The sequence below is a fragment of the Abramis brama genome, assembly GCF_963993115.1.
Source record: "Abramis brama genome assembly, chromosome: 20".
Lineage (NCBI taxonomy): Eukaryota > Metazoa > Chordata > Actinopteri > Cypriniformes > Leuciscidae > Abramis > Abramis brama.
Genome location: NC_139982.1, coordinates 25,121,953 through 25,143,641, shown reverse-complemented (window position 1 = coordinate 25,143,641; position 21,689 = coordinate 25,121,953). Strand labels below are relative to the sequence as shown.

The following is a 21,689-nucleotide window of genomic DNA, read 5'->3' as shown; positions in this document are numbered from 1 at the left end:
ATTTTATTTTTCATTTGGGATATTATTTTTTGCATTTGTACCCCTATATGGGAAAAATAAACAATGCCAAAAATGCAGCATGCATTGATTTTTTGAAGTGTAATATAAAGCAAAAACACATTTTAAGTGAACAAAAACTGGAACATTTCCAAGTTTCTGATTTCTAAGACCCCGGCATATCCTTGCCAACACACAAACACAGAAAATACACCACCTAACTCTGCCACAAAGCAATCACGTGTAGCCTTCTACACACTGAAACATGATAACATTGATAAATCTCTCTAATATTTCACTTACAGCCTTTTTTTGTGTGAAAAGTCCAGATGAAGAACAGCTCTTGCTTTCATAGATCAATAAACTACACAAATGACTTTCCTACAACACATAGGGTTGTGTAGGACCCGAGTTCTTTCTTTTTTTTTTTCTTTTTTTTTGTATGAGTAGGATTGTTTCTGATGAACCAATTTCTCAAGACTTCATAACCAATTTCAATAGCCTCACTGTGATTTATAGAATTTGATTTGACAAAGAGAGACAATATACAAAATATTTAAAAGGTGAAGTGTGAACTAACATCACCAAACAAAAACGATCTGAAACAATCCACCCTGATCTCATGAGAAAATGTTACTATTTTACAAGGTGGTGATTTCACATGAATTTGTATGATGTGATTTGTATGTTTTTTTTAGACGAAGAAAAAAACGCAAATCAAATGAGATTTTACAAATTCATACCAATTAGCCACCAATTCACCAAAACGTAAGTATGTCAAAACAATCTGTTGTCAAACAGGTTTTCCTGACACTCTCTCTCTCTGTCATTGGTCAGTCAATCAGGTAGCCCCGCCCCAAACACATCCCATTGGCTGAGACAGTTGCTATACTGTGCTGGTCAGAATGCTTAATCAAACAGCAATGCTTTGAAATCACCAGAGCCACAGTGGTTACACTTTTCAGCAACATCAACCGACATAACGACTTACTCAGAGTTGCCTTCATGTTAAGCTGAAATAATAAGTATTTTAATAACAAAAAATTACACACTTCACCCCTACCTTGTTCTAGCATTGATTCTGCATTCCCCAGAGCTAGTTCAATCAATAATACTCACTACTTCAAAGAAGAAAAAAAGAAAGCAAGCTTTTTGGTGATCTTCCCTCCCTAAATGCCTACCCTTTAAAACAAAAGGCAATACAAATTAAGAGTTGGTAGCCTTGAGGTACAGTAGCAATTGACGTTATCAAGCTAAAGAGGCAGACACAGCCAGGTTCGGTGAGCTACTCTGAGGCAGAAAGGTAGAATTGGCGCGTTAGAGGAAGTGAGGCTGAATGTAAAGGCATTCGAGAGGCAAAGAAGCAAAAAGAGAGGCACTTACACTGCACTGAAAGCTGTATTGAGGCATTAGTCATCCCGACTATATTCTCTGCAATGCAGGTCAGCATGAAGCTGTTATCGTCTCGGCTGACATTGACCAGAGTTAAGTTGATGGAGTGGACATTCGGTGGATATTGATTGGACTGGAAGAGAGGAGGACACAATAGCTTCTGAAAACACAACCAAGCTTGCACAGATTCAACAAATGGTTTACGGTCTAACTAGTCACTGTAAGGATCTTTTAATAGATTAGAGTCGTGGTAGACGCCATATTTTATTTGAAACGAATAAAACCAGGCTGTAAGGGATAAGTAGTAAAGTCCTTTTAAGGCTGTACTGCCCATCCAGCAGAGAAAAAAACACACAGCTTAAGCACAGTTTACTAGTTTAAAGTGGTTTAAGCTGGTTTAGCTGGCCTCCAAAAGATTTTGCCGACTAAATTAAATATGCCATCTACCGTGACTAAAATACATATAAGCTACAAAAAAAGTGCATGTTTATTTCTAGTCAGCAAAAGTCCGCCTTACTTGGTGTGTGTTAATTGAGTGCAGGTCACCGACGGTCCAATCCACTTCCGGTACAGGCACCGCTGACCCATTGCAGGTGATTGTGACCCTTTCACCTTCTATTACTGTCAGGTTACTGTGACTTACGCTGATTTCTGGCAAATCTTGGTTGGAAACAGACAAGCAGTCATTGGTATGAAAAATAAACAGTAGGTCATTTATTGTTTTTAATATAAATATATAAGGTAATCTAAATAAGTGAAATAGCTGAATTCTGTGGGCACAGAAAATAATCTTGACATCCATTATTTTAAAAACAATAATAATATTTCAGTTTACCAGCTTTTTAAGATAATGGCAATACATGACAGGGTATAATTTTACACAAACAACATCAAGAAGCAATTTTTCCACACTAGACCCATGCTAAAATTTATAATTGTTTAAGTTTTAAAGCTATATTTATGAGCCTTTTTTTTCCACTTCGAAAATTAAGAACAACAACAATGCTGAGGTAATCGCCATTGCCATAGATGCTGTTGAAGAACTTAAAGGATTTTACCCAAAAATGACAATTCTGTGATTCTTTACTCACTCACAATTTGATTCAAACCTGTATGACTATCTTCTGTGGAACATGAAAGAGGATATTTTGAAAATGCTTGTTTTTGTCCATTCAATGATGGTCAATGGGGTCCAAAACAACATTTGACCATTTGAGTTCCACAGAAGAAAAAAAAGTCATGCCGGTTAGGATGACATGAAGGTGAGTAAATAATGACAGAACAGAGAATTGTAATTTTGGGGTGAAATATCCCTTTTAACTTGTATTGAACCCAAACCATTCTTTTCATGACAACCACACTTTGCAGAAAGTGTCCCATACCACACTGAGAGATGTTCATGAGCTGTAGAGGGATCTTGGAGACTCCGTTGTTGCAGAACAGCTGCTGGTTATGGAGTCCGGCCTCGCCTCGCTGCTGCCACAGCTGGATCCAACGGATACTGCAGCTGCAGTTAAACACCACTCCTTCCAGTTTCCTGCCACAACACAATAGAGTTCTTAGTGAGGACTCACAAAAATGCACACAATGCCAAGTAGGTCCATTCAGAGAACCAGTAGCAAATTAGGTGAAGGACACCGTTATTCAAAACATCAACTTTTCCAGCACCCATCAGTCAACCACAGTCCAGAGAGCTGCTGGCATTTCTCCATTTTGCAGCCAGAACGAGTTCTGTGCCCAGGGCTTTGTGTACGAATGCTTTCTGGACTGCAGCCCTTTCCTGGCCACGTCTGTCCAGCTATTCGGCGTGCCAAATTCACCACTGGTACCCAGGGCGATCAGAATCCCGTGAACGAAGTCAAACAAAACATGAGCTTCTGGATTAAGGCAAAAACGAAGCTGCAAGATGTGATATAAATGTGGCATTGTATTTTGATACAGTCTAAAATGTATTCTCGCAAAATAATGGCATCATAGAATGCAACAAATTGTAAGAACAATCTTGCTGATGTAAATGCCGTGAGCAAATTGTATCAAAGAGTGAATTGAAGAATAAACCCATCTCAAAGAAAAATCAGAGTTCATGCATAACAGCTTTTACCTCAATCTTGAATCAGCTTTTATGACAAACAAAATCACAATGTGTGTTCCCGTTTTTGTCCAAGATAGAGAAACGAAGATGGACTCATCTTGCATATACCTGCGCTGTTTGTCACATTTGCAATTTTTATTTGGCAGATGTTTTTATCCGAAATGACTTAAAATGCAATCAAGGTTCACATTTTATTACTTTAATCAAATCGAACCCAAAACATTTGCTTTGCTAGAGCCCAGCATGTAAAAGCTGTAAAAATGCATGTAAAAGATTGCAACATAATGTGTTTCATCGTCAAGATAAATATTTAAAGATTAGAAAATATAGATTATAAATATTTGCCTGTAATTTTTCTTAATTAAGCCTAAATTAGCAAGAAGTTGGACCTTGTGTGTGAGTAAAACATATTAGGCTTTCTAAAAGGATCTTCTCGGTGCTCAGTAACATATGGGATTATAATTGCATACGTTTAATTGGACAGACGGAAGAGTGTGAGGTCAATCCCACATAAAACCTCCACCCACAACTCCATCACTTGGTCCAATGAAGGGCTTCCTTTCAGAACCATCTCGATGCCAATGACTCCAACACCTACTCCCAAAGCAGCAATATCACTGCGAACAACAACCATCTCTAGCCCTCTCAGTATCGCATTTCACGCTCTTTCAAACAACCTTTGAGCGCAGCCACCCCCACTCCTGCACCAAAAACAGACATCATCTACATCAACCTCCTCCAAATGTCAAAATGTCAACTCTGACAGATCTCCCCGTGATCATGAAGGCTCCACTGAGAGTTTAGAGGGTCTTCAACTTCCTGGAAATGTTGAGTCAGGGGCGTCGTTCCAGTACTTGACACTATCCTCTTTCCCTTCTTATATCTTCTCTTTCACTCCTTCACTTCTCCTTCAGTGGTTCACAATCTTTTTCACTTCAAGGTCCTCATTTGACATTATTCAAAGGCCCTCATTTCTAAGCAGATATGTACCTCTGGTGATAATAAAGTAAACAAAACAAAAAACATATAAAAGATCAACCAGGAGATAAAATGTATTTAAATAAAAAACAAAACAAAAAACTCAGAGATAGATAATTAGATATAATAAAAGATTATAGCCTATATTTTTAACAAACAAACAAACCAACATGGGAGACAGATAAAGTAGATGAAATGTATTTTCAATAATATAAAAAAGGAGAGATGAACTATACTAAAAATATAATGTAATGTATTATAATATAATATAATATAATATAATATAATATAATATAATATAATATAATATAATATAATATAATATAATATGCTGGGCAACGATTAATCGCATCCAAAATAAAAGTTTGTCTTCACATAATGTATGTGTGCGTACAGTGTATAATTATTTTGTATATATAAATACACACACACACACACGTATGTATACATTTAGGAAATATTTGCGCATATATATATAATTTTAATGTAATATAAATATTTTACCATTTGTTTCTTAAATATATACATGCATGTGTGTGTATTTATATATATACAAAATAAATATACACCGTACACACAAACACACACTTTTATTTTGGATACAATTAATCGTGACTAATCGTTGCCCAGCACATAATATAATATAATATAATATAATATAATATAATATAATATAATATAATATAATATAATATAATATAATATGCTGGGCAACGATTAATCGCATCCAAAATAAAAGTTTGTCTTCACATAATGTATGTGTGCGTACAGTGTATAATTATTTTGTATATATAAATACACACACACACACACGTATGTATATATTTAGGAAATATTTGCGCATATATATATAATTTTAATGTAATATAAATATTTTACCATTTGTTTCTTAAATATATACATGCATGTGTGTGTATTTATATATATACAAAATAAATATACACCGTACACACAAACACACACTTTTATTTTGGATACAATTAATCGTGACTAATCGTTGCCCAGCACATAATATAATATAATATAATATAATATAATATAATATAATATAATATAATATAATATAATATAATATAATATAATATGCTGGGCAACGATTAATCGCATCCAAAATAAAAGTTTGTCTTCACATAATGTATGTGTGCGTACAGTGTATAATTATTTTGTATATATAAATACACACACACACACACGTATGTATATATTTAGGAAATATTTGCGCATATATATATAATTTTAATGTAATATAAATATTTTACCATTTGTTTCTTAAATATATACATGCATGTGTGTGTATTTATATATATACAAAATAAATATACACAGTACACACAAACACACACTTTTATTTTGGATACAATTAATCGTGACTAATCGTTGCCCAGCACATAATATAATATAATATAATATAATATAATATAATATAATATAATATAATATAATATAATATGTAAAAGATCTAGAGAAAAAAAAGTACACCAACACACAACACTATATTGCAATTTAGGCTTTGATTCATTCTGTAGGCCAAAAACAGTGTAATCCATGTTCAGATGCTCCCAAAAAGAATATAATGGATTAATAAAAAAAATTCTAGCTTTAATATATAACATTGACTGTTAGAATAATCCTTAATTACACTTTTTGTCAGATTACAGGCTAATTTGCCTCTGCAGTCCCCAATTGTAATGATTTAGTAAATTGTATGACAACTGCTTTTATACTTTTATCTACCATAGTTATTACTGAGAGCAAAGAACAGGGTATAATCGTCTTTGTTCCGTTTTACGCTCACTCCTCGCTTAAAGGGCTTCCAGCCGGCAGGATCCTGCAGCGCTGCGGAAGGTTCTGGATCTGATCTCAGTGGGAGTCTCTCTCCTTTAAGAGTATGAAATATTAAAACCCGCAGGATATGTCTCACCTGGCCTGCAGCCTGGCGGAGCATGACGGCCTAAACCTTTGCACGCTCATTCATTCATCAATTGGTGCGAGCGAGATAACCTTTCTCATTTGCAAGATAGGGCAGGAGATAGAGGCATACGAGCTGAATCCCATGCATATGAAATTGGCCGAAACTGTAAGCTCTGGGAAACGGCATTGTTGCTCATTTGCACAAATGAGGGGGGAATTTTTCTCGTGAATCTTTAAACACTTTTGTCGGCACGTTCCGCGCAAGGACAAGCGCAACCTGCTCGTGCATTTTGGAGCTTTGATCAATAATGATCAAAGGAGAGTCTAAGTAGTTTCTCCACCCTTTAAAACTAAATTAACATGTCTAATGAGAGGAGTTCACATTTCCTTTATACTAAGCAGTGTCATGAACAGTTCATAATGGAGAAAGAACATGCACGACATGTTTAATTTATAGCCCACGTTTTACAGACAATATGATAATCTAGATTAGGGGTTCTAAACTAGTGGGTCACAACCCAAAAAATAGGTCGCAACAGGCCAGTTCTAATGGACCACAGATAGCAGGGGAAAAGAACGCTAAACGATAACAATAAAATGCAACTAAATATAATCTATAACTAGGATTAAAAAAATGTAAACCACGTCATGCAAAACCTCTCTGCACCTACAAAACAAGCAAACCAAAAAATAATAACAAACCAGCCTAAGAAGGTTTATTGGTTTTACCTGGTTTAACAAGTCAGACCAGCTGACAAGTGCCCCAAAACTTTCTAAAACCATCTAAACAGACCACCTTAACTGGTTTGGCCAAGTCTTTAGTTGGTTTATCTGGTAATTCAGTCCAAAACCTGTTCTAAAAACATGTCAAATCAATAAAGACCAACCTTGGGTAGACAACCTAACCATCTTAGGCTGATTTAACTGGTCTCACAGCATGGCCAAGCTGGTCTTTAAATGGTTTCCCAGCCAGACCAACTGACAAGTGCCAAAATCCATCTAAACAGACCATCTTAACTGGTTTGGCCAGGCTAAGACACCATCTTACCATATTAGGCTGATGTAAATGCTACAGAAATTCAACTATTGCTGGTTTTACCTGGTCTTCCCGCCTATCCAAGATGATGATCAGCTCATTTTCTGGTTTCCCAATGTGGTAAATCTGGTCTTTAGCTGATCTTAACCAGCCTGACTAAGGGACCTATCTTGCACCCAGCGCAATTGACTTTGTACACCGACGCATGTATCATTCCTATTTTGCACCCGCGCAAAGCGGACTTTTCCCTCCACAGACGCACGTCGGTTAACTAAGAAATACACTTGCGCTCCCCGGGGCGGTTCAGCGCAAAGAGGAGGCGTGTTCCGGCGCAAACGTTCCCTCATGCTATTTTACAGGTTTAGAAAACAATTCCGCCACTGACGGAAAATAAACAGTTTAAAGTCAGTGGCGCGTTGCGCATGTTATTCATATGCTATTTTAAGGGCCATAATCAATGTAGCGTGTGCTCAACGCGCATACACTTTGATTCTCTCATCTACACACAGACGCAGCAGTTATAATTTTTGCAAATCATACATTATTACGATAGATAGATAGATAGATAGATAGATAGATAGATAGATAGATAGATAGATAGATAGATAGATAGATTGATTATTATAAAAGCATACATCTAGCACATTTACCCAAATTATCATACGTAAATTATCATCATAATTTGGGTGTGTTTCTCCATCCCCAACGTCCCTGACGAGAACGTCGGTCTCCTCGGCTATGAACCGCTCCTCGCGTGCGCCTGCCAAATCCGCCGTTATAATAGGAATCCGCTATAGAACAAGCGCGCCTGCTCTTAAAGGGAATGGGAGATGACGCTCTGATTGGTTTATTTCACGTTACGCCCAAACCACACCTATGACTAATGAAGCTACTTCAGACTAACCCATTTTAGATTTGCGTTGGGCGCAAGAGTCATTTATCCCGCCGGTATAATAGCAACAGCGCCCAAGACCCGCCCACAAAGTTACTTGCGTTTTGCGCTTGATACTTGCATTTCAGATCGTTAAAATAGGGCCCTAAGTGTCCAAAGTTAATCTAAAATAGTCAAAATATCAACCTAACCAATCTTGCTAAGGTAGATTAGCTAACATCAAGATTTAAAGACCAGCTGACAAGTGCACTATTACATACGGCTAATTTACAGCTAGAGAGATTAACTATTTTCATAACTTGCTAACTTGAATAAAATATCAAATTAACCTTTCGAAATGTCAAGGTGACTGCTAGCTGGGGAAGAAAAAGAAAAAAACACAGGGGGCATTGATGCATCGAGCCTGGGTGCTTGAAAAAAATGCCAAAATAACGTGGTCTGAAGTACATCTGCATAGTAGCCATACATTATGCATGTGCTTCTGTATCCGCACACAGTCAAACGATGGGACACCATTGAATAAATCCACTAGAGCATTGAACAGTGGGCCAAGGAACGCACGTACTGATAAATAAATGGTAATATACACACATCTCATGCCTTAATGAAAAGTGTCATTGCAATGGAGGTGACAAACAGCGGTTAGCTTCCTAGCTAAGACGGAGAGTATAATTGAGCCTTTATAATATGAATCAATTCAAAAGCACTCTAAAAAATGCTTTATTCATTCTTCCTCTTATAAATTGTTCATCTGCATACAGTAGCGCACACAACATGAGCAGAATTTATACATAAATAATCAGAAGACGGCGTTAGCGTATGTTCAGGGAGCTCTCAAGACATGCTGGGTAAATGTCAGATTTGCATTGTTAGATGAGTTAAACCCATATGTACTAACTCAACTAACTCTCTCCCTGGAAACACTTTTCCAATAAGAGGAAACATGGAGGACGAGAAAGATGGCATAATCCAGATTTAATGACAATTGAGAAATAGGCTATACCTGCTGCAAGTTCGATTATTTTGGTGCCGGTTAGACTCGAAAACAAAGTGAAGCAAGGCAGCAAATAAAAGGTTAAAGCCAACGACAACGAGTGCAAATAAAGTGTAGAGGGCAGCTAGGTACACCCGTAATGTTAGAAAGCACTTTCCCTTAGGATAAAATGGCTGACAGAACCAGCTCTAACACTAGGCCTGGATGTAGACTGACAGATCCATTCAGATTCATTATATGGAGCCAATGAAAGGTTAAGCTGGGGGACACGGCTCTGACGGGGTGCTCTACAGTTTCAAGCTGCTGGGGTCATACGTTGTGACATATTACAGTGGGTGGTAGTTTAAGCTCCAGCCATTGAGGTCCTAACCTGAGCATCTAATGCTTTCAGAGAAGACAATTTCATGTACATGCATTTGACTAAACATTTAAGCCATATCGCTCCAGGTGACGGCATCCCAGTGCGTATGGAAGAGGAGGAGAAGTTGACAACATACAGAACAAAAAACTCTAATACACTCAGAAAAAAAGGTACAAAAGCTGTCACTGGGACGGTACCCTTAATATGTACCATTTACTGTAGGCACTGATATGTACACTTAATATGTACCTTTGAAGTACTAATACACACTCTTTAGATACAAAAGTTGTACCTTTTGAAATGGTACTGTCCCAGTGACAGCTTTTGTGCCTTTTTTTCTGTTTAAATAAATAAATGCTTTACATAAACAGTATATAAAGTCAAACAGATAAAATAAATTATATAAATTATATGAATTATATATTATATTAAAATTACACAAAATTTTACACAATTACATTATTATATAAAATTATTTAATAATAATAAATCTTAGTATTTATACATGTATATTAAAATATAAATGAATACATACAAAATTAACAGTAAAACTTTAAAAAATACAGATTCATATATAATAAAAATGATAAAAAATAATAAGAATGTTTATATACAGTGTGTAAACAAAAAATATAATTAAATAATTTAGAATATACACATAAATAAACAAATAACACATTTGCAAAAATTTGTGCGCGTGTGTGCATGTTTACATGGAAAAAATAGCAACTGCAGTTTAGACAAAATATGTCTCCACAAAAATGTTCCAAATGAGCCAAATAAAGACAATAATTAGCCTACCCATTGTCTAAAAAAGCAGTAAGCTTAGGGCAGAATTATCTGAAACACTTAGAAACAGTAAATGATTCTATGAACCAAATTGGATGTCAAAAAAGTGACAGTGTTGGGGGCCATTACCTTTTATTAGGAGCAAATGAATGTAAAAGAGAAAGTTTCCCATTCAAGTGTGTGTGTGGTGACAACTGCTCGCAGGGAGACCGAGCCTCATGCGGCGGATATTAGGGTTCTCTCTGCAAGCTCTCATTACCGTTCCTGTGATGCTCAGAGTCATTCTTACAGGGATTAAATTGGCTTTCCTGCATCGTTAGCCTGATCTGTGAGGGGGGCATTGTTTAATCATATTATAATTAAAGTTATAAGTCCCTCCAGTCATCACAACCTAATTATCAATCAAACAGGGTGTCATATACAATCCCACGGTACCTGACGGAGGCGAAAAATGAAAGAAAAAAAGACAAATTGTTTGCTTAACTCTCCATTAAAGGACAATGAAAGCCATTTCATGCCTAACTTTCTCAAACAAATCCACGAATAAATTCTCACGTAGACACTGAGACAAACTTGGTGAAAAGCGAACCGGTATTTGTAGGGCTCTCACACCTTCTGCATCATTACCTTCACAATATGCCTGCACTGCCAGCTTCAAAGTATGGAAATCCACATTCGTCTCAATCCATATGGATTTTCTGGATGAGCTCCAAACAGCAGGTACCATTTCCCAACCTGCACTTCTCCACCACACATCTTGGGACTTGGGACTGACTGACATTACCATTTACGGTGGCAGTAGGCAGTTTCCATTAAGCAGCTTTGGTGTTTTTCATAAGCTCTAGACTGGAAGCTGTCAGCGGGCAGTGGGAGCGAAGGGAGTGATAAAGACTCGTCATTGACCACAGCTCTAAATGACACACGTCAATATGGATTGGATGGGAGCAAAACATGCAACGCTGCGCTGTCAGGCATGAGTAGTGTTTGCACAACAGAGAGCGAGCGAAGGGGAACGACAGAGATTGATTGTGGTCTGCCGCGACCCGAGAAAGCGCGAGTGATGCTTGAATATGCCTACGAGCGGGCAGGGAAGTATGAGATTGTGTTACCGGATGACCCGGTGACATCAGATAACAACAGACACGCTGGTAACTTCTGGCATGGAAAAGTCTGGAAATGGCAGACAAGTTTGTGTGTGTGTAAAATTTAAAAGTATTAATTTTATTAATCAAACTATATATATATATATATATATATATATATATATATATATATATATATATATATATATATATATATATATATATATATACACACACACACATACACACATACATATATATATAAAATCATAAGTATGTGTGTGTGTAGCAACATGACTTGATTAATTACTGTAATAAAGTATTTTTACTGTATTTTAATTCTTATATTAAACACTTTTCTGTTTTTTTCAATAATAATAATAAAAAATAAAAAAATTAAGCCATTTCAGACCTGACAAAGAACCAAATTATAAAAAATAAACAATTAATCAAAAATATTCTTATCTGCATCACTCAGCCCTGAACAGCTCCCTCACTGTCTTCCTGCACTTGTTACCCACAACCCTTTGCGTTGAGTATTCCATTGAAAATCCATATTTCATAGAAATATATTGCCCCCATCAGTCTTGGATTAACATCTTGATAAAAAACGCATTAGGCAAATTGTGAAGGATGGACATTGATATTGCAATAGATACATGGCGCAAAAAGACTGAATAAATGTTTTAGCTTTTTTAACTGAATTTCATTAAATATGTAAACTAATCGCCGGGGTAAGTGGGAAGTAATAATCAATACAGGGGGACATCATTACCAGTGCATGAACATTTTGCCAGGCATCAGTCATGTCCCTCTCTATAGTTCTCTGCTGAGCTTATTATCTTCATCTTCTGAGTGATTACCTCATGCTAACAATCAATATGAAAGCATCGTTCCTATTATTCCACACATAAAGGGCCTAACACCACAAAAGAAAGAAAGAGATTGGCAGAGGGAAAGAGAAAGAGATAAATAAATCAATGTAAGAAAGAGGTAGCATGCGTTTTCTCCTCTGTCAAACGTTTGATCTTTTGAGATTTTCAAAGCATTAAAATCAATGTGGCACCAATTTAATTCTATTTAGTTAAGCAGAAAACTCTCTGCGCCATTTACAATCAAATCAAATCAAATCAAAATAAAATAGTATTCTCATACACAAACACATGGCATATATATTATATCATATTATGTAAAACAAAACAAATAATAAAATAAAAAAAAGATTAAAAAGTGTGTGCAATCAGTATGACCGCTGATCAGATTTTTTCTACCATTTATGAACTGCAGATGTAAAAAAACAACAAAACTATTCATAACTAAAATACCTTTTCGATTCGATTCCGATTTGATTCGATTCAATATCGATTATTTTGGATATCAGGTACAATACATTGTAAATTTTCTCAAGGAAAACTGGAAAATAAAAGGGAAAAAAATTATTGTAAACTATGGGAGTCAGTTGAAGCCTATAGGCTTCATTAGCCTACTATAATATTGAAGGTAAAAATTAACTGATTTGTATACAAACACTTAAAATACACTTTTATTTATTTTTATAATAATAAAGTTATATGAAAATATAAAAATTTAAATGGTGGCTGTCAAAAACTTTCCAGATTTATTCAAACATGCATTAAATATTGAAGAACAATAAAAATTATAATGATTATGTAATATGGTGCATATATTTAGCAAAATGCTCCTCTCTAGAGTTAATTTTTCTAGCTGACTAACGAGTTTATGGTCACTGGATATGGTTTTTCTGAGGTAACGTTAAATGTGACGTTACATGACATTGTTTACTTACGTCTTTCCACGGTTGAAACACTGATTGAGCGATTCCATGCGACATGATACGGACTTCGATAAGTTGTACTCTATCTTTTAACACACTTTCAGATGCTCATTCGTGTTTATTTCGCGCAGTAACTGGTGTTATTAATGCGGAAGAGAAGATCATGTGCGCTCCGCGTTGCTGCTTCTCTTGAGCTGAGCCAGAGCGATCTCACGCCACAGCGCCAAAACGGTAATTATGTTTTTGAATTTCGTAAGAAAATGGACGTAATTTGAAATCTGAGACTTTGTTTCATATCAATAATAACAAAGCACAAAGATTATTGCGATTTATTGGATGGGATGCGCGCATCAATGTTCCATTAATTCATCAACTGAAAACAGGATGACTAATCGATTCTTGGGATTTAAGAATCGATATCGTTTCGTAAAAATGAGAATCGATTAAAATCGAGAAATCGATATTTTTTACCCAGCCCTAATAACTAACCCTAATTATTTTATATATATATATATATTTTCTTATATATAACTAATCAGTGTTGGGGGGTAATGCATTACAAGTAATGTGAGGTGCACAGGTGTGAATTTGCATACCCTTCAGCCTGAGGCTTATTCCTTTCACTTTTGGTTTGAAAGGTACGAAGCCCCTAAAGGGGCCTTTGCAAAAATAAAAATATACAGACTTTCACATGCTCACAAGAAACTTATCTCGTGCTCACGCGTTACAATTTCCGGTTTGCGTACAATTTGCGTCACTGCCATCTTACTATGAAGAAAACAAGAGCATGGATGTGGATGCGCATTAATTAATCGTAATCTATTTAAAACTAGGACTTCAATACAAAGACATTGTTTCTGTTCTTGCATTTCGACACAGATATATACAGTAATCACTGAGCGACATTTAAAACGCATTTTAAGGTCTAGAAGTCTGTTTCGACGAAAAGAGTACTCAAGTATTGAAGACATTCAGCATCGAACTTGGTGAAATTCTCATTTGTGAAAATGAAGCCACCCGATTTCCAGTCGTCTGGTCTCTTTAGATGCATGTTTATTGCCGATTCCTGAAAGTTTGTTTAATAAAACCCCGTCATTTGCAGATGTACTGGCACCTTTTTGCATCTTGTCTCGTAATTATGTATTACAGTGGACTTGGTGGTTTCACATGCCGCGAGTCTTTGACGGCAAAATGCTCTAACTGCAAGACGAACCCCATATCTGACCACATATTTTACCAGTTCGTCTTCAGTCATGATCGCAATGAAAGAGGTCAGCTATAAATACATTTGCAACAAACATATGCATATGAGTGTCATGACAAGTCCTTGTAGATAATTATATAATTAATGTTACACAATTTACCTTATCGTGAGATACGTTTCTTGTGAGCACGTGAAAGTCTGTATATTTTTATTTTTGCAAAGGTCCCTTTAGGGGCTCCGTAGAAAGGGCCTGTACGTTTACCAAAAACATAACTTTTTTATTATTATTATTACAAAAACAAGCAAGCAAGCCCAGCCCTGGAAAGAAAAAGTGTAACAAATGAATTTTCCATAAAAATTAACTAAGTAATGCACTTTGTTTTTTAGGGAGTAACCTGATATTGTCACACGTTACTTTTAAAAGTAACACTGCAGCCAATACTTAGGGTTAATATTTGGTATAGTGCGTAAATTCTTTAAAAAAAAATTAATATCAGCATTTCTGTTAGGCACTGCTATGAACTCAATTTCCATACTGTTCCATGATTCAAGGATTTTGTTTGGTCTGCATCCAAAGTATATAGCACACAGAGCTTTGAAGTAGCACAGCCATGGCATACCGATGACTTTTTAGCTTATGAATTGCTTATGACTGAGTTTCATCTGGAAAACTTTCCAAGTGCTAGTATATCCAGGTCTGTGTTCCTCAGTGCAGTGTGTTGGTCAGGAAATTACAGACAGATTTTTGTCAAGCATCTCTGTTTTCTTCTCACACTTTCACTAGTTGGTGTAACAAAAGCTTGGCCTTGTCTTGATAGATAGACACGATCACGTGTAGTCATGGTAACAGGTGGGGTCAGAGGTCAATGCGAGAGACAAAAGTACCTCTATACCCGCTAAAATTGCTCAGCTCGGTTTAAAACTGTCAAAACACGTTCTCCACAGTCCTATCTTGCTGTTATATTGTGAAAAATCACAGCTTTTTTCATGCGTCAAATATTTTGTTGAGTATACCACTAAAAGCAGTGCAGATATGCAGTGTTTTTTTTCTTCTGTGATGCTAATTAGCATGTACGACATTAAACAAGCCGTCTTTAAAGCGTCACAAATGCTGCCAGGTTTGATAGGAATCAGAAATGTTTGTAGGAAGTGAAGGGAACTGTGAAAAATGGATTCTCAGCAATATTGCCAAGTTCTGTTTAACAGTCCCAAGACTAATGAATATATGCATTTTAATCTTTTTCCACATGCATAATGACTTAAGCATCCTTATAAACCGAGGATTAATGTACGATCTCCCTCCACAATGTGTCACCAGGCTTAACAGTTTTCTCCCAATCAGTAATCTCATTATGTTGCAGACAAACAAGATGAGCGAGTATGTGCTGTTTTTTTTACCGCACTTTTTCTTGTGTCATGTTTGACAGAGATTTAAAAGTGAACTCGAGCCAGGATCTTTACCTGCACAATAAATTGGCATTTGTTAGATGGCTGGGCATGGTTCCACTCAGCTGATGGACACTACCCGCAGTGCAATCACTACTAAAACGGGCACCGATTCCACAGGTTGCGACGCTGGAGTCGAGGGAGGTCAGGTCCCTTCAGAGAAAACTTTCAAAGTATACCATAGACTTTCATCTAACTTCAAAACTATTTCTTCCAAAAACAGTCAGTTCCTGCACCAAACAAGGATAAGAGTTAATTCACGATTCAATACCCCCATTGTCGCTTGAGATGGCTGGAAATTTTATTAGAGCTGACTTCTGATAGACTGATGAACTTAAAGGGATACTTGACCGATTAGCATTAAAGGGTTAGTTCACCCAAAAATAAAAATTCTGTCAGTAATTACTCACCCTCATGTTGTTCCAACCCCGTAAGACTTTCGTTCATCTTTGGAACACAAATTAAGATATTTTTGATTAAATCTGAGAGCTGTCTCACTCCTCCATAGGCTTCTAAGGGAATGAAACTTGCTGGCCCAGAAAAGTTATTAAAGAGATCGTTAATATAGTCCAAGTGACTACAGTGGCTCAATCTTAAGTTTATCAAGTGACGAGAATACTTTTTGTGTGCAAAAAAAACAAAAATAACGACTTTATTCCACTATTCATTTCCTTCTCTCTGGGCCTCGAGTCTTTTCACGTAGTGTTTTAGCGTAGCGCGTCTGTGTTGCACGTCACCACGTAGGCTCACTATTGGCCGACGCTTGTCATGTGTGTGATGCGTGTGACGTGCAACACAGACGCACTGCGCTATTACACTACGTGAAAAGACTCGAGGCCCAGAGAGAAGGAAATGAATAGTGGAATAAAGTCGTTATTTTAGTTTTTTGCGCACAAAAAGTATTCTCGTCGCTTTATAGACTTAAGATTGAGCCACTGTAGTCACTTGGACTATATTAACGATCTCTTTAATAACTTTTCTGGGCTGGCAAGTTTCGATCCCATAGAAGCCTATGGAGGAGTGAGACAGCTCTCAGATTTAATCAAAAATATCTTAATTTGTGTTCTGAAGATGAACGAAGGTCCTACGGGGTTGGAACAACATGAGGGTGAGTAATTACTGACAGAATTTTCATTTTTGGGTGAACTAACCCTTTAAGCTTTGTATCAGTAGAAACCCGGTAGTATTTTCGAATGACCGTGCTTCCCTCCCTCATGTCCCCTTGAGACAAGAGATTTCTGTATTGTGTGTCTAGAAAAAAAAACTCAGATGACGCAAAAATCATCATTTTGCGTCATCGGAGGCTTTTTTGGCCAGAGGTGAGAGACTACAGCCAGTAGTAGGAGCTAGTTCCGCATGTTTTCAACCCACCCATGGGGGGGGGGGGATCTCACGATAAAACGGCGTCTTTTCAGTTTCGAGTCAACTAGTAGCCTAGTTGTATCATTTCTTCCGATACCGCCCTCTGTGACTGGTAGGCGTGGCTTGGGAGTGGCCTCGTAGGGCAGCGAAGCAAATGCATTCTGGGAATTGTTGTCTTTCATCCACATGAGCCAAAAATACATTTTCTGGCTTTTCTCAGTCTAGAAAGCAGTTCTCTACAAGATTTCTATTTTAAAATGATAAAATTCTAAACTGTCATAAAATGATTTAATATTCAAGTTCAACCCTGATAATTAGCATTCTCTCATCAATTGTTTACATAACTTTTTATCCATGCAATTAAAGCTCACATTGGGTCATTCATACATCCTGGAAAACATAATTACTTTGTTATATTATTTAACTATCTTGGCTCATTGACAACACTAGGCCTGTTAAATAATCTGATTAAATTGTTAGCCTAACCCGGCTCCCTGGCTAAAAACCAAATTGCAGTGTTTTGTTTCCGTTTCATTTTTTTAATACTTTTTAGACATCTGTAAATGTGGGAAATAAATGCCTTAAAATAGAGTCTCCCCGCAGCTTGTTTACTGTCACTATTACTCTTAGTCCTTTTTTTTTTAAACGGTGATGATCCTTCGAGCGATGAGCCAGACATGAAGTTCGTGTCTGTGGGAGCCGCTTTATACAGACTGAGATTAGAGAAAGGTCAACAGAATAAAACGGATTGATGGTGCTCGCAGCTGCTAGCCGGGAGGCTGAAAGCGGCGGCTGAGTGACTGAGTCTGCGGAGTGTGGCGAATGCGCTTTTGTGCTTTGGCCGTAAATAGGCTTGTATCATATCATCATCCTCCGAGCGGGTACAGAAGATTTACCATTTGTCGCCTCACTCGCACTTGAAAATGCTCAGAAACAAGGGGGCTAGCTAAAGTCGCTAGGTTCCGCAACACAAACTTCAGGTAAAGAGGAAAAAGTGAAAAATGAGGTAAAAGCAGCTGTTCTTAACTAGTTTTGTCCTTTTTGAGGATGTAATGAGGGCATGTCACACAACCGGTCTGTTAGCACCCTGCTAATCTGACTAGTTGCTACCAAGAAGTGACCATGAATTTGCACCAAAGTACAGTTTTTTTTTTTTTTTTTTTTTTTTAATCAACACCAAAAGATAAGGAAAGAGTCAACTCGTCTCTTGTTATTTTAATATCTATATGCATTAATATGGCTAATTTTATTTAATTATTAGCATTTAGCATAGTTTTTACCCTGCTGTCCATGAGTGTGTCAGATAAAACCTGCTGACTCATTTTTAGCCTGTATCCTACTAAAAACATAAAAGGCTTACAGTGTGTACAGTGGTCTTCAAGGAATATATATATATTTTTTTTATCACTTCCACTAAGCACGGTAATCTAGAAAATTCTCAGAATCCTGGCTAGATACAGTTAAAGGCACTAGCTTGCACTGCTAACCAGCTATCTTCAAGTAATGGTGAAAAATTTGGTAAAAATTTGATTCTTAACTAGTTTTGTAGTTTTTGAGAATGACGGCAAGCCACACAACCGGTCTATATTAGCATCTGGATAATTTGACTAGCCGCTACTTAATAGTGACCAATGGATTTTTACCAAAATACCGTTTTGTATATATATAGCATTTAGCATTGTTTTAACCCAGTTGCCCATGACTGTGTCGGATCAAACCTGCTGTAACCCATTTCTGAGCAGTAACCAACGCGTTGAGAAGTTTATCTTTATGTGAAAAATATATAAAAGGACATACAGTATGCATACAGAGGTCTCTATGACCTATGATAAGAAAATCCCTCCTGTTAGACCCGCTTATCGTTTTGATCTGAGTCTGTAATGTGTCAAGCTCCAGCCACGTGACTGCATGAGATACTTTCTGCTTTGATTTGCCCAACAATGACTCTCCATGTCAATAAAATTCTGACAATGCGAGAGATAAAGGACTTGTCGTGAAGGATCAGCGGACATTTTTAAAATCAAGATCACCTCAAGGGCAAGCTGACAAACATCCAGGCATACTTCACGCTTGCCTTGAGATTGTAAAATAACAACAAAAAAAGGGGGGATGGGAGTGAGAGGTTAAGGTATATTCTGTCAGAGAAATGTTCAATCCAACAATGACATCCCTGTTACAGTCGAAAGGCCTCAATCTCTTCGGTTCTGCTGTAAAAAAAAGCAAAGATGTCAGAAAACAGATAACTGAGAAAACGGAAAAACTACAGCCCTTCCTGCTGTTCCTCTCCAAGCTTATTTACGATAAATGGATTTGCAGCAAATAAACATAAATGAGACACTTGGCCTACATCTGCACCTCAGATTAGGCTACTCCAGTGTCCTCTGCTGTGTTATTGTACAAAGCAGACTAATTATGGTCATTCACCCTGTACAATATAGTCTGCGTGAAATATCTGATTTCAGGCCACAATTTTCCTGCTGAATGCAGTTTTCTCCATCTCACTCTATATCTGTCTTGATTACTGCAGTCCTTACTGTTTCTCTTCATCCTTTTTGGGACAGCTAGTGCCCGTAGAGTAAATTACAAAAAATTCAAAGTGCAAGTTTTTGAAAATAAAAATGTAAATTTGTGAAAACGGTGACATCATGCGCATGCGTATTACGTGTTCAGTCGTGTTTCTTTATAAAGTGACATCGCCAACTACTGGCCTGGAAGCATTATACAGCGTTTTTAATCGTTTTCATGGACAATCGTTTTTATTTTGACAACGCTGTCACAAAGGAAGAACTTTTCCATTTTTAACATATCGTTGTCATCATGTAAACTAACCCTTGGTTGCATTCAGAGGTGTACTATTACTGATCACACAATTCTTTGTTTGTCGTATGATTAAACAGACATCTACAGACTAGGAGGGATCCACAGACAAAATTGGGAGACTTGATGGGGCTCTTTTGACTTGGACTAGCAAGTACACACTTGACAACCACTCAAAACACCGTAGCAACACCTTGGCAACCACACACAATTGATTAAAAAACAAAACAAATTAATTACATAATATTCCAATTAAGGACCAAATGAATTGACAATTCAGACCTTGCATTCTTGTGGCATGGGTTTCCAATAAAAGGCATGGGTAATTGGCACATTTCCTACATGCTACTGCAGTGATAAATAAGTTTCAGTGTAGGCTGGCTTTTCTGCATGGGTCGTTCACTACACGGTGATTATACCCTCGGTCCTGAGCCACACACACTACGCCCCTATCACCTCCCGGCCGTCAAGAAGAAAAACTGACAGCAATTACATGTGTGAGCACACTTGAGCGTGGGTGTGGACAAACACTCACATTCGCGCTAAGACGTTTTTACAGTTGTTCGCATCAGTTCTTATAGAGTGACAGTGCTGGCACTGACTGCAGACATTATGTGTGATTCCCACAGCCTGCGTCTCAAATTTTGGCAGCACTGTGGCAGGTGCATCAGAGTCTTCCAAGAGTGCATATAAAAGTAAAGCAGTAATGTGCTTAAACCATTATGCTAGTTATACAGGCCTTTGTACATGTAGTGCTGACTGCTTAGTAGCACTTAATGTGCTTCATATACCAAAACCATGGTTGAAATCACACTGGCAGACATACTCATTCCTTAAAGAACAGGACATTTTAGAGGACAAAATGGTATTTAAGGATTAGCTTCCCATCCTTGATATAGCGTGCAACAGTGCCCACCCCCTTTTTCCGTGACGCTGGTTCCAGAAATGTTTTTTTCCATTAATTTACCCATTGGGATAGTTTTTTTTTTTTTTTTGTCTTCGTTAAAGCAGCGCTTTTTGCTCGCGGGTTTCTCTATAGAGCTCCCCCTACCAATGACTCCGAAGCTGTTCAGTTAAGGTAAAAAAAACCTGCATAGTTCACCTTTAAAGAGTTAAAAACCATGAACCAAGCCAATCAGCTACGAGGTGAATCATAACATTACAAAGTTTGATTTGAGGCAAAAAAGTATTTCAAAACACAGTATTTAAAAAAAAAAAAAAAGTACAAGACTGTGTACTTCATGGGATTGTAGCTATTTCCATCCCTAAAGCCATTAAGCATTGCAAATGGTATAATCAAATTAAAAATGATGGCGAAATATAAAACTACTCATTTACAAATGTTGATTATATAAAAACAATATATTTTAAGTTCATTGCACAATATGCATACAGTATGTACCAACATAAGTATTTTGAGAGCGTAGAGAGATTGAGAGCTCTTGAAGTTTAAGAGCTTTTTTGATGCACGTTGCTTTTTTTTACTCTCTGATTGGTGGAATTTTCTCTACAGCATCATAGGTAATGTAGTTTTTCCACCA

The 21,689-nt window shown here is 37.0% G+C and overlaps 1 protein-coding gene across 2 annotated transcripts in view; it reads right to left on the bottom strand.

Annotated features, from left to right (window-relative positions):
- Window positions 1–21,689, bottom strand: part of ntrk3a (neurotrophic tyrosine kinase, receptor, type 3a) — a gene marked incomplete at its 5' end in the record, with an annotated part of 210,137 nt that overhangs the window by 109,036 nt on the left and 79,412 nt on the right. For both annotated transcript variants that reach the window (XR_014603703.1, XM_084094591.1), the window contains 3 exons: window positions 1,381–1,522; window positions 1,907–2,049; window positions 2,772–2,926. Coding sequence is in view for 1 of the 2 variants with exons in the window: in XM_084094591.1 (XP_083950717.1) it covers window positions 1,381–1,522; window positions 1,907–2,049; window positions 2,772–2,926 (440 nt within the window). The remainder of the gene's footprint in view (window positions 1–1,380; window positions 1,523–1,906; window positions 2,050–2,771; window positions 2,927–21,689) is intronic.